Consider the following 14,616-nt stretch of genomic DNA (forward strand, 5'->3'; position numbering starts at 1 on the left):
TAGCAATATAAAAATAATAAATATAGGCCCCGTGTGATTCCTATAAATTTAAGAATAAAAATAAAAAATATAGCCATTATGAAATCAACACAAGATATCGAAAGTCAAATATTTAAGTGTAGGGATCACTTATAACAAAATGCTAATGATTAAGGGAACAAAACTATCAAACAAAGAACGTTTTATGAAGAAAAGTACAATATAATTAGCGCCCAATTGTTTCCTGTGAGATCGTCGTTTCTTCATGTGAAGCACCCTTCGACTATGTATTCGAATTATAATTAAATCCTGTACGTTGTTGAAATAGGCTAACTTATGCCCTTAGCCTAGAGCATCTTCCAATCTTAACATTCATGAAATTCAATCTTGTTTATCTATAATGATTATACTATTTTATTTTCTTTATGAAGTTTGTCTTCAAATCTTTTATATAGAGATATTGAAAACCCCAATGTAATGAACTAACTTTTAATTTGAAAATTGCGTTCCCATTATTTCAACCATCTATCTTTGAAGTAAGAAGCAATTCATCTTTTAAGAAAGAACTCTGAGTCAGTCAAAGTGTTAGAAAGTGAAGCTCTCAACTTTAGTTAAAGAAACACTGACTTTGATTGTGAGTTCATTAATCTTTGCTCGATTTTACTTTTATGCCTTGGTAATTTGTATTCAGCTAGCTAAAATCTGTTTAAATCTTGTTCTTGTGTTCGAATGTCACCTTCCCCATTGGTGCTTTCAAATTTGGCCTGCAATTTTGTTATGTTCTTACAAATCCAAGATATTTCTTGCTGCAAAGTAGTCAAATTTACTTTCCCCCTCTTTTTAAAATTTGAATTGCTTACTCCTTTCTGCCAAAGTTCAGGCTGGTCAAAGCCTTCTACAGTAGCTGAATATTACCTTTCTGGGTATAGTTCTGGAAAATTTCAAAATCTGTTTCCCTCCTAGAGCAGATTTTTATTTACCCAGATTTTTTTAGATTTATATTTACCCGATTTCTTTACTCCCTTGTCACTCAATACTGTGTGTTTCAAGCTGTGATTCTAACTGTGGATCGAGTTTGCTCAGTTTTGCTCAAGTATTTCAACTTGGGGTCACATTTCTGCCTCCTCGCCTAGGTTTCTTCTTCTTGCAGACGATTCAGTGTAGTTCTGGCCAACTGTTCTTATCTTGTTCCTAGCTGGAAAATCGAATAACTAGAACTCAAGGTTTCCAGTCAAGTGTCAGCTTGTTCCAGCCTGCTCGTTGCAGCTTAACGTGGGAATGCCCCTTCATCCCAAGTCTTGTCCCCTAAAGATGATGCTTAAAATTTGAAAAAGGTTCAGCTCAATGAAAAGGCAGCAGTTTGCAGATCCAGCTAAGGCTCATTTACAACTCCATCCCCATTGCACCAAATTTTTTTGTACAAATTTCCTCCAATCCATTGCACCATTTGACACTAAAATGGTTAAATACATTTTTACCATTCTCTTCCACTTTGCACCCGTTTTTTAAGGGAATATTTGTTCATTTGTTATACAATAAATTTTAATTTTAAATTTAATTATATAATAATAATATTATTATTATCATCATCATTATTAGTATGTGCATTTTTAATAAGGTCCTATTTGGTAGTTATTTTTTTTCAAAATTCTTTTTTTCTCTCTTCTTTTGAATCATACATTCTTTATTAAAATAATATTACACTTAAATAAATAAAAATTCTTATTTTTCAATCACACATTTCATATTAATTTACTATTCTAAAATGCATTTTTATATAAGAATGACTTTCAAACACCCCCAAAATTCTAATCATTTAATTAACTACTATTTCGAGATTCGAAATGTATTACACTCTTTTAGTATTATGATTTAATATTTTCTTAGTTATTGTATTTTTATTAATTGTACTACTTTTTTTAAAATTATTAATGAATTCAATATTTTTGTTAACTAAATGTAATTATTTATTTAATATTTTAAGTAATAAATAAATAATTTTTGAGATAAATAAATTGTTAAGAATCTGAAAAATAAAGAAAATTATTAAACACTATTTATCTGGTGTAACTTTTGATGTAATAAGTTAGAGATGAATTTTTATTTGGTGCAAATTTTGGTATGGGGATGGAGATAGTTTCACAACCCAAATGATTTATCCATCACAAGGTAAAATTGATGGAAACACTTTCTTCTTCAAGTGCTGGAATTCAAGTGTTTCTCCAACACTTGAAGAGCAAGACAGAATTTGAAGAAGAAGACATAGAATCTAAAAAAGAAGCCACAAAATTTGAAGAGGAAGACACGGCATCTGTGGAATCGGCTGCAAAACCTTAGAATGATGTTTTTTGTCCAAGGAAAATAGCCTAATATGTTGAAACCTTCCTAGGTTAATCTCTTCAAGGATAACAGAAAGTAAGATGTAAGTACGAAACTTCAAAGTTTTGATGATCGTCACGACGAAGTCATTTTAGATTAGCAAGACATAGACGACGTCAAAACAGTTTGGGGGTATTGCTTAATAGGATATTTTGCTGGATAGTTTCCAAGTAAAACTACACTAGTTCACAGGCCCGGTCCTGAGGCCAGGCGGATGAGACCTGCGCCTCAGGCCCAAAATCCAAGGGGGCCTGGGCTGCGGGCTGCATACTCTAAAAACGAAAAAAAAAATCCACTAAACCCGATCCACTATCCACACTCAATTTCCCCCAAATGTCAATTGATTCCCGTTTTCCCCCAAATCGGATTGGCAACCGGCAAAATCGAAAACCCTTCCGTCGCCACTCTCGACAATTTACTCGAATCTCCTTGAATCCTTCTTCAGCTTCCAAGTTCAACCTTCAAGGCTTCAACCCTAGGTATCTCTAATGTCTCTCTCGGACTCTCTGTCTCTCTCAACTCTCGGCGATCATAATACAAATGTATACTATACACTATACATATATATTATATACTGATATAATCTACTGTCTACGCTTCGACAGCTCGACTGGAGTCTGGACATCTCCTATTCTCCTTCCGCTTCCGAGTTCAACGGCGTAGCCCTAGCGGTTGAGGTAAGACTCAAATCACTTAATCACCTTATCACCATGTTCATCAGTTCATGTAATGTAATCACTAATCACGTGTATTTATTTACATTTTTTGTATGTATATAAGACTATCTCACTATCAGTATATGTATATAGATAGAATCTGTTTGTATTGACTATTGAGCGTATTTATTTGCTATGATTTATTTACATTTTTTGTGTGTATTTATTTGCTATGATTTATATAACTTTTATTCTTGTTATGGAAAGTATTAATGTATTATATAACTATGCTGGGATGACTTCATAGCAAGTCTTAAACTAATTTAAACCTGCAGATTGTCGTGATGAGCATTCCGCAGTATAGCTGAGTTCTTTTAAGCTATATAACTCCTCCAAGGATAGGTACAAAAATCTGATTTTAATTGAATTCTTAATGCTTGGTGACTTGTCATCTTAATATCCAATTCCTTTAACCTTAAGGCCTCCATCAAGTCTCCTAACCTCTTAGTACTTCATACAGGATAGATAGATATATATCTTATAAGTCACATATGTCTCCAAATATGATAAGGGAAAAGTCAAATTTTGCTGCATCAAGCAACATCCTGCTTTAACACACATCATGCTTGTTAACTTGGTTGTGTGCAATATCTTCTTAAATCTTTAAGCAAGGATATGGCCCTAACCATTTAAGACTCTTTATATACCTCCTAATATCTAACCTTCAAGTTATCCCCAAGTGAAAGAGAAAGCAAAGGAAACAAAGAGAAGTAGAAACAAGAAGCTGAAAACTAAATTTATAGGTGAGTTTTTTAGTTCATGGTTTTGAAGGTTGTTTTCATTGTTTTTGAAGGTGTTACAATCTCTTAAGAATTTGAAATTGCTTGATATTATGTTTCAAGTTTGTTTGGGATGTTATTATGGCAAAAGAGAGAAAATTAGTAGAGGTATATTGAGTGAAATAACTGAGAACGGGAATTGCATAGTTGCTAGATTTTGCCTATTCAATCTTTGATTTTGGATAATTCTTTGAGTATAACTTTTAGTTATTAATATGAATGCTTTTATATTTGTGTTAGAAGTATATAAATGATCATAATAAAAATGCACGATTTGGTGTTAAATAAAAGGGATTGATTTTCAGGTTGTAAATAAATTACTTGTGATTTAATAACATATTTACGTGCGAGTATTATATAAGTGTGGTAAAAGTTTGGGAATTGCGATATGAGATCAAGGGTACAGAAAGTAAGTTGGAACAATAGAAATTGAAAAACAGATTCTGTTCATCTTCAAATTTCATAAAGTTCCACCTTCACTCAACACTTATCACCCTAAAGACAGAAAATTTTGATTTGAATATGCGCTATGACATTAATGATCCAGTTAAATGATGTCTATATTCGTAGAACTTGGAAAATAATGGTAATTATACAGTCGGTTACTTGTAGTGTTAATCTAAAATATTTTGCCATCTAAGGTCTTTTTATGAATAAAATATTTTTGTACCTATCCTTGGAGGAGTTATTTCTCATCCTCCCTTCTTTCCTGCACTCTCTCATCCTCATCCTTCCTTATTAATGTATTTATCTTACTTAGGGGTGCGTTTGATGTGAAATTTTTGTTTCAGGGTCGGGAGTTGTGAGCTTGTGACAGTGGAATTCTTGAAAGTGTAACTCCAAAGTTTTCGTCAAAATTCTACTTGTCAGGTAAGTAATGGCTTGCCTTAACTTGTTATTGAAGAAATTGAAAATGTTTGAAGCCTTGTCGGCTTATATAATTGTGGCCTGGTCGGCTTATATGATTGACTATTAGAGGATCAACAATTGCACAGGCGCACATAATAACTATATTGAAAACTCTAACTGTGTGATGATTTGAGATATTTTGTATGTGTTTTTTAGGTTAATCATTGAGCATCAGATATAGACTCATACACCATGCCTCCTAAATATGAGTCTGGTGCTCAAAAGAGAAAAAGGAAACGAACTGAGATTTCATTAATTCAAAGTCAAGCAGAGGATATTGGCAAGTACTTTAAAAGCAACAATATGAATACGTTGAATGAGGATGAAGTAGAGATTCAACCTGCATGTGTTAATGAAGTAGATGATAAGGATAAAGAAGTGAGTCAACCTGCCTATGTTGTAGTAGATGATAAGGAAGAAGAGGTGATGAAACATACATGTATTAATGAAGTAGATGACAAGGAAGAAGAGGGATGCTCTTCTCTAAATTTGGATGATCCCGGGAATTGGAAAATTATTGATCAGAGAACAAGGGATTACTTGGTTGAAAGGGGTCCAAAAAGAGTTGATGATATCTCGTTTCCGAAAGATTGTACAAATAGGCATTTTGATTCTTCACAATATAAGCGATTGCTACGAAATGGGCAAACAATTGATAGAAGATGGCTAGTCTATTCAATATCTATGGACAGGATCTTTTGCTTTTGTTGTAAGTTGTTTAAAACAGCCAAAAACGCTACCAGAGTTGGCCAACTTGGTAACGATGGATTCAAAGATTGGTATAATTTGCATCAGTCTATTAAAAGTCATGAAGGAAATGAAGAGCATTTATGTTGCATGACTAGCTGGATTGAATTGGAAAATAGGCTTCGAACAAAAACTACAATTGATAAAAGCGTTGAATTGTTGATCGATGTGGAAAGAGAACATTGGAGGCATGTACTAACAAGGATAATCGCTATTGTAAAAAGACTCGCCAAAAACACCTTGCCATTTCGAGGAAATGATGAGAGGCTAAATGTTGAAAACAATGGTCTGTTTTTACAAATGGTGGAAATGGTTAGTGAATTTGATCCAATAATGAAAGAGCACCTTCGGCAGGCTAATGCAAAAGAGATTCAATACACGTATCTTGGCAAAAAAATTCAAAATGAGTTGATACAGTTGTTAGCTAATGAGGTGAGAAATGCAATTGTCAAGAAAGTTAAACATGCAAAATATTTTGCAGTTATACTTGATTGTACTCCAGATGCAAGTCATGAGGAGCAGATGTCGTTAATAGTACGATTTGTAGATGATTCGGCAAACTTACCTACAGTTGAAGAACATTGGCTTGAATTTTTGAAGGTAGATGACACAACAGGACTTGGACTGACAACCGAGCTTCAAAAAGCTTTGATCAAATTCGATCTGGATATTGATGACATTAGAGGGCAAGGGTATGATAATGGATCTAACATGAGCGGGAAGTACAAAGGTGTGCAAAGAAGAGTACTTGAAATGAATCCCCGAGCTTTCTATACTCCATGTGGCGCTCATAGTCTAAATCTAGCGTTATGTGATATGGTGAATTGTTGTTCCAAAGCTGTATCGTTCTTTGGAGTGATACATCGCATCTACACTTTGTTTTCATCTTCTACCAAGCGATGGCAAATTTTTAAAGATAATGTAAAAGGGTTGACAGTAAAGCCGTTGTCACAAACACGTTGGGAAAGTCATGTTGAGAGTGTGAAGCCTATAATGGAGCAAACTGCACAGATAAGAGAAGCATTACTTGATTTGGTAGAAACTAACTAAGATCCTAAAGTAAAGAGTGAAGCCGAGTCGTTGGCAACACATGAACTTCAGGATTTTGAGTTCTTGCTTGGCATGATAATCTGGTATAGGTTGTTGCATGCAGTCAATATTGTGAGTAAATTTCTTCAAACTGAATCCATGGACATTGATCATGCTATCGACCTATTGCAAGGACTTGTTTCATTTCTTGAAGATTATAGAGAAATTGGATTTGTCATTGCTAAAGATGAAGCGACAAAAAAGGCAAATGAAATGGGAATTGAAGTTGTATTTACAAAAAAACGCATAATTCGAAGAAAAAAATAATTTGATGAAAACTGTAATAATGAGGTAAAGCAATCAGCAGAAGAATCATTTAGAGTTGAGTACTTTGTTTTTATAATTGATCAAGCTCTATCTTCTCTGAGGACTCGATTTGAACAATTCAAACTATATGATGATATATTTGGATTTTTGTTTAATTTGAAGAGGTTAAGGAGTGCAACTTTGTCAAGTTTGTTGAACTCTTGTATGAATCTTGAGAAATATCTTGAACATGATGGGCTTTCGGATATCAGTGGAGATGATTTATGTTTGGAATTACAAGTCTTGAAGATTTATTTACCAAATGAAGCAACAAGAGCAATTGAAGTGCTACACTATTTGAAGACATTGGATGTTTGTTTTCCAAATGCTTATATTGCTTACAAAATTTTGTTAACCGTACCCGTTACAGTTGCATCTGCGGAAAGAAGTTTCTCGAAATTGAAGTTGATCAAGACTTATCTCCGATCAACTATGTCACAAGAAAGATTAAACGGGTTGGCTATGTTATCAATAGAAAAAGAAATGGTTAAGCAGCTAAGTTATTCAGATTTGATTGACGTTTTTGCCTCTAAAACAGTAAGACGAATAGTATTTAACTAATTGTTTGAAATTTTTGGTTTGATGATTTATAATATAATCGTTTCTATGATATATTTCGTTGTTGTTTTAATGTTAGTTTTTTAAGGTAGCAATAAGTCGCATAATACACCTTTGAATTTTGTCGATGGGGGGTCTAATTTTCATCATTCGCCTCAGGGCCCCTCAAACACAGGACCGGCTCTGCTAGTTCATATGTGTGATTCTTGGGCAATGAAGTACCACTATTTTGTACATGATAATGGTTGGTTGATCTTTATATTTGATGATGAAACTATTGAGAATTTACTTAGCCCCTATTTGGCACCCATTTTTGGTAATGAAAATGGGGGGAATAGTGTTTTGTTGAAAAAATGAATGGTTGAAAAAAAAAAAGAAATTTTTTTGATTTACGTGTAATATTATTTTATGGAAGATTGTGTGCTTGAAAATAGGAGATAGAAAAATAGAATGTAATAGAATGTAATTTAATGGGGATCAAACAGGGGCTTAATCATGCATAGCAGGAAATAAAATAGATTTCAATTCCCATCAAGGATCTTCTTTATTTTTAGGAAAAAAAGTGATAAAGAATTATACCTTTTGATGAATTCCTTGAAAAACACTTCTGATCTGTAATTCACAATTGTCTAGTTTCCAATAAAAATTCACACGGAAAACAAGATTGGGAAAACTAGGGTCTTTCTTTTCTTGTGATGGCAAAAATATGAATTATATTCCCCACAAATTTCCAAACCCTAGCAACATATTACTATAAGTTTAAGCGGACTTGACCCATCTTTTAAACTTAATTCGGTCTAATATTTAATTAATTCAATTAATTAAATTTGGTTCAATCAAAATCAATAAATTAAAATGTTATCACTAATTCACATTCGTCACCCAAGTTGACATCTAGCAATGTGTCGGGAAAATACATGTGACGAGATATGTCATATAGTATGACAAAATCAAACTTGTTCGTTTACTGTGAAACTATAATCACTTTGTTAATATGATCCAATCAATTACGAAATATGTATATGTATCAATCTTAATTATCGATTATATCTTTTATTTCAATATTAAGTAAACGTAAGTCGAAAACTCCATTTCGACTTATAAGTACAAATTGACCAAGGATTTCTCTATCACCTAAACTGAATGAAATGTAAATTACAATTTCTTACTATTTAAGAGTGATAAATTATTTATTGATCATTCACAACTTTCATATGATTCTTGACATACTCGAAAGATGTTGTATTAGCGATTTTTTGGCAGAGCAATATCCAATATCATCAAAGTATGACTATCCTCATGTGGGACACTATGATGATTTCAAGTCGAATGACTAATTCCCCTACTAAATATTAGAGATTAATCACTAACACTTAGATGATTATCCACGTGAAATTTCCCCAATGGGCATCCAATGTTTTGTTCTATAACAAAACATTCATGTGTCCATTTAAGTATCACTACACTTTAACTTGTGAGATTAGCTATTTATTTCACAAATAAAAAATACTACACATGATAGTCCATCCGTGATAACAATATTCATATCTCGCTATTACTTACGATCACGGATGATTTAAGATTTAGTCATATTTTAATTTGTATCTTACAATTACAACTCTTTGTGATTAACATATCACTAAAACTTAAATCTACAGACTTTGCCATTTAATATAAATAGAATAGTATTAACATATTTTACTTATGACCACGAATGATTTAATATTTATTCATATTTTAATTTGTATCTTACAATTACAACTCCTTGTGATTAACATATTACTAAAACTTAAATCTACAGACTCTGCCATTTAATATAAATAGAATAGTAATTTAAATAAATAATAGATCTTGTCAAAATAAATGCATTAACATATAATAGAGGTGTTTATGTCCAAAATTGATTGAATATGGGGCATAACACTTACTAAAGCTGCCAGGTCAAATGTGTCGGATAAGGGTCCTTATTTTGTTTTTGGAAGACCTCTAATGTTGAAAGTCATGCCCAAGTGTTTTGAGTTCGATCATAGCAAGATTAGCTCCTTGCCGATTTGGATTAATTTATCGAGATTACCTTTAGATGGTTGGAACCCAAATGCTTTGGGTAAAACTGTATCTAAAGTTGGTAAGCTAATTTCGACGGATAAACTAACATCAACAAAAGGTAGATTATCTTATGCTCGTGTTCTTGTTGAGGTGGATGCGTCTAAATAATTAGTTCAGTCCGTTCATATGAAATTGCCAAGAGGTAAATCTTGAGAGCAACAAGTTTAGAAGCATGAGCCAAAGTTTTGGCGACACAACACTTGGTTGCAAAGAATAGAAGCGCCAAGTGCTTCTGTTGATAAGGAGACGGCGCAGCACACGAATCCTGGACTGTCGTGGACAAAAATAAGAGGCTAAATGGTAAGGAAAACAGGGAACTATCGGGTCACCAACATAAACCTGTCTCGCAATCAAGGGATGCAAAAATTGAAATACCCATTTTGGATGATGCATAAAGTAAAAAACTTTAAATTAATAATAATAATAATAATAATAATAAATCAAGACTTCTTTAGTCAATTACCATGTTTTGGATGGGTTTTAATTAGCCAATTACCATGTTTTAGTCCTTAAAAAAAAAGTCAAGACTTTACGAATTTGGGGTGTTCTTAATTGAGATTTCAATAGTTTTAAAAAATTCTTCTAAACTCAAGTGTTCCCGGTTGTGATTGTAATGAATTTTAATGAAATCTATTAAAATTTAGGCGCTTCCAACTGAGATGAGATTTTAATGAATTTCAATGAAATTCTTTAAAATTTAGGTATCTTGTACAATTCATGAATTTATAATCACTAACAAAGGAATTATAAAAGATTTGGATGAATTTCAAGCTTAAAAAATATATGTAACATATTATTTTGAAATTTCATCACTTTCAATAAGATTTTTATAAATTTTGTGAAAATTTTTCAAATCAACGAAATTTATTAGAATTTGAAATTTTTAAAATTCATCAAAATCTTAGTCGTAGTGGAATAAATCATAAATTTTCATCCCCCAAAACTGAATTTCCATCCTACCAATTCCCTCTCAGTTCCTACTTCACTGTTCCTACTTCTAGATATGGGATGTTACGAGTGTCCTTAATTTCGTCACGACTCATCAAGATGTTTAAATCTTTTTTGAGATTACTTGACTTCACCGTAATTGTCAATATCCAAAAATATCAATTTATTGAAATGAGAGTGGTGCACCCGTTCTTGTGTAGTGAGTTATATCTTCGGGTGATTTTTGTAGTATGACTTCGAAATGACATGTGATGTGAAAGGTTAAGATCATTTTGTTTAAAGAGGAATAGCTTCTCATCATGTTGCTTTATGGCAGGGACTTTGGGCAAATTAGGGCCCTTCTCTACCACTATCATGTATATTTATATTACTGGTAAATGTCAATTGCATCATGATCCCATCTAGTCCTTCAGTTCACAATCAATGGAAATTGCTTTGCATCTTAAACAAAGCCAGTAATGGTCTCCCATTTTTCCCCCCCAAGACGGTGAGCTATGCATCGTGCAACGGAGAATTGGCCTCCCTAGCAAAGGACTTCTTTGTTGGCAAAACGAAGGGTGCCAAAGGTGCCAGTGATTCTTTGATTCGATCTGTATTTCCAACACCTCGTGAAACTGATCGTGACAAATGGCAACATTTTCCCCCTCTTCCTTATCGGGAGGGCATTCTTACAAGGCTTTCAACTTCTGTCCAGACCGGATTTGCAAAAAAATATGTTTTTGAGTGGGGTGAATCTTGAAAGATTTTTCTTGGTTTTTCATGTGGCTGTGTAATAGTCGGGAAAATGTGCAATTGTAGAGAAAAATTAAGGATCTTTTTTGATTGAGGAAACTGGAGAATCTATTTTGATTGTGGAGTTCCTAAAACTCCAGGAATCCAAAGAGCCGGTGATAAACAGTACAAAAAGAAAGTCAGTTACGCCAAAAAATACATTTTTTTAACTAAAAAAAGAAGCTGAATTTACTTTTGATTTTGTTTGCAACGAATATCACACACTGATACATATTGAAGTTTGGAATAATTAACACTTTCAAAATAAAGAAAATAGTAGGACTGAATACAGCATAAACCTGCCTCTACATATTGCTCGAGAGGATGACCGCTTGTGTAAAAGGGTAGCAAGTTAAAGATACAAGCATAAAGTGACACCAGCTTCCACGGTACAAGGCGTTGATCTTACAATATAAGCAAAAGCGGAAGGGTAAGCTTGTAAATGATCCAAAAAATCGACCAGAGACATGTACGCATTTTCCAGAATGTTGATATACTCGAACGGTCTTAACTGCGGAGATTGGGAATGCACGCTCCACCATCTGGGTTTGTCTGTTCCTTCCATATTCGTCCTGTTACACGAAGCTTAAGCTCTTTCTTGTCTCCTCCTGAGAAAAAAAGTGCCATGTTACTTTGAATAATAAGGCCATCATGGCTGTCTCGAACTTCTATGTGACTATCCCTGATGCTCCGGGGGGTGCCTTCCCATATAAGTTTCCGACCATTTCCACCAACTTCCAAGCTGTAACTATAGTTTCGAGCCTCTATCTCATCTCCCATGAATCGGAGGAAAGCCATGTAAACAGGAGCTGTGCCCAGTTGAAATGCTTCGAAATGAAGACAAAAATACTGACCAAAACAATTGAAAACCTAAAAAGGAAAGACAGTCATTCAGCGGACACAAAATTATTTTCAGAGTAAATTTATTTTCGAGCTTTAGAACACTAATCAAATGCTATACTAGCAGAAACTGAAAGGAAACTAAAAATAACTTTAGTTAAACAGTTTGAATGAAGTCCATTATTCAAATTCATGTCAAAACAGCTCACGCTGTTAGACATATCACTAGCATCCTTTTCCATAATAATGGAGTCAGGATTCGGGTATTTATCAACTGTTGGGACATCCAAAGAGGCACAAGACGTGAGAAATGTGAGACGGGCACATCATCGCAGGTTGGCTGTGGCTAGGCACACAGATGGTCCTTTCTTTTTTATTTATGTTTACATTTTTAATTCTTGCCATTAGATGTGATGATATTATTGGTAGTTTAGGGGTTCAGTTCACAATATCACTGAAGTTTATTTTTAATGTTGTGTGGTTTTAAGAAATCGAGCAATTCGGGTTCTTTGTGTTGGTTGGATTTTTTAAATTTGAATAATCACTATGTTTTGCATTGAATTCTCTATATGCAATTGAAGCAACAAATTTTTGACAGTACTATTCGTTATTCTGCACATTCCGCAGCATCAAGAACTTTTTATAGGTTGCCCGAAAAGTTTGACAAAAATCTCAATTAAATTTCAATGCAAATCTAAAGATAATTGTTTGGTGAACCATTGACTGCTATGAGCCTTAAAAAGAGCATCACTATTAATGTTCTTGAAAGATCATCATTGTTTGAGAGCATTATTTCAAGAACAGAAACAATAGTTAATTGAAATAAAAGGAAATAAAATGTAAATACTCACAGTCAGCATCCAAGTGGCATTCTCTACATCCCGAGGATTTGATTTAACATAGCGGTGATTAAATGTGCTCCCAGTATGCATGTCCACCTTGTGATCATCTTTCAAGTGATCAACCAGGTACTGAATATCCCCGGCAACAGAGCACTCCGATCCAGCATATGGGCAGTTGTAAGGCCTAAAATTACAAACTGCCTCGTGTTTCAACTTACTGTAATAAGGGAAGATTCCAGGGCATCCTAAGGAGCGAAACTTGCAAGGAATTTCAAGTGATTCAGCCACCTTTTCTAGCACTAAACATCTTATATCACCAAGTTCTTGTCTACAAGTAGGACATCGGTTGTGAACCCTTGCTTTACACGTGGAACAGAGTGTATGCCCATTGTGGCACTGCAGTTTAAAAACAGAACATGATGTTAAACGACTCCTGAATCTCATTAATGAAACAAATGCACAACAACAATAATCGAAGCAATGAGCACTTCTTCTTAAGGATTATGCAGTTACTCTGCTAATTCACAAATTGAAAGGAATATGCGCTTTTGTTCCATCCAGAAACTTGGACAGACATCCTCAAAAAAATATTATAGCTAGCCCAAGTCCAAAATGAATGAGAAAATGCGGTATTTCGTGAAAGAGAGACTAAAGGAAAATCTCACCAAAAGTGTGCGATGTATTCTATAAAAAAAAAAATAATAATATATTAATAATAATAAATAAATAAATAATTAAAAAAATTTAGAAGCATTTGGATTTATCATCTCATCAGACAACTGGGAATTTCTTGCATCATCACACCCAAAATCCACATCCACATCCACATCCATGTCCAGTTCTTTTGTTTTTAATCACCAAGCAATTTGACCATCATATATATTCCCAAGTGATCATTTGAATTATCATTTACATTAGCAGAAATGCAATCTCAGGCCTGAGTCCCAAAGCGAATTAAATTTTGAAGAGGAGATAATCTACGTTACAGTGTGTTTGATCTACATTACAGTGTGTTTGAGCTAAACTCATGGGCACGTCGTTCGTTGGGGGCGAGTTCGGGTTCAAGAAAGTACCTCAGGCCTAATGCTACATCCTAAATCTATCTTTCAACAACATTAATTCATGGATAATCGTCCAAGCCTTTTTGAATCTTCAATTATTGTCTTTAATCATAGTCCAAGCTACATACGTATGACTTGCAAAAGTCAAAATTTCGAAAAGATCACTATCTTCAATATCAAACTAACTATTTTCACATCTTACCCGAACCAAAAACGTGAAGATTTCTACATTCATATTGATCTCATGTTTGAAATCAATTCATTCAGCAGCATGCTACTGGATAATCAATCTACTCCAAAATAATTTAGCCATAAGCATTAATGCCCCCTCACCTTCTAAACCTATAAATCAACTCGGCACTTCTACCCATCAAAATCCCCAACAAAAACATCCCAATTACTTCAGTCAGTTGTCCAAAAGATTAATTTCTATGATAAAATACCGAATTTGGCCCAAATCCGCACCTAAAACCAAATCAATATCCACCTCAAAATGCAGAAAATATTATTGCAAGACAAACCAGAAAAGCCCTAATAGCATATCAAACAAGATACACAGAAAATTACAAATTAATTATCCACAACA

At 33.8% G+C, this 14,616-nt stretch overlaps 2 protein-coding genes across 2 annotated transcripts; one reads left to right on the forward strand and one right to left on the reverse strand.

The window, feature by feature from the left end:
- Window positions 1-2,046: 2,046 nt before the first annotated feature.
- On the forward strand, window positions 2,047-6,580 carry LOC111386002 (zinc finger MYM-type protein 1-like). Its single transcript, XM_023010433.1, has 4 exons — window positions 2,047-2,837; window positions 2,964-3,035; window positions 4,645-4,723; window positions 4,919-6,580. Exon 4 carries the CDS (start codon window positions 4,955-4,957, stop codon window positions 6,557-6,559), a length of 1,605 nt encoding a protein of 534 aa, XP_022866201.1. The 5' UTR covers window positions 2,047-2,837; window positions 2,964-3,035; window positions 4,645-4,723; window positions 4,919-4,954; the 3' UTR covers window positions 6,560-6,580.
- A 4,886-nt stretch (window positions 6,581-11,466) lies between these two features.
- LOC111386009 (E3 ubiquitin-protein ligase SINAT3-like) lies at window positions 11,467-13,680 on the reverse strand. The gene is made up of 2 exons (XM_023010441.1): window positions 12,979-13,680; window positions 11,467-12,157 (listed from the first exon to the last, which is right to left on the reverse strand). The coding sequence occupies exons 1-2, from the start codon at window positions 13,411-13,413 to the stop codon at window positions 11,795-11,797; spliced, it is 798 nt and encodes a 265-aa protein (XP_022866209.1). The 5' UTR covers window positions 13,414-13,680; the 3' UTR covers window positions 11,467-11,794.
- Window positions 13,681-14,616: the final 936 nt, after the last annotated feature.

Source organism: Olea europaea, chromosome 3 (assembly GCF_002742605.1).
Source record: "Olea europaea var. sylvestris chromosome 3, O_europaea_v1, whole genome shotgun sequence".
NCBI lineage: Eukaryota > Viridiplantae > Streptophyta > Magnoliopsida > Lamiales > Oleaceae > Olea > Olea europaea.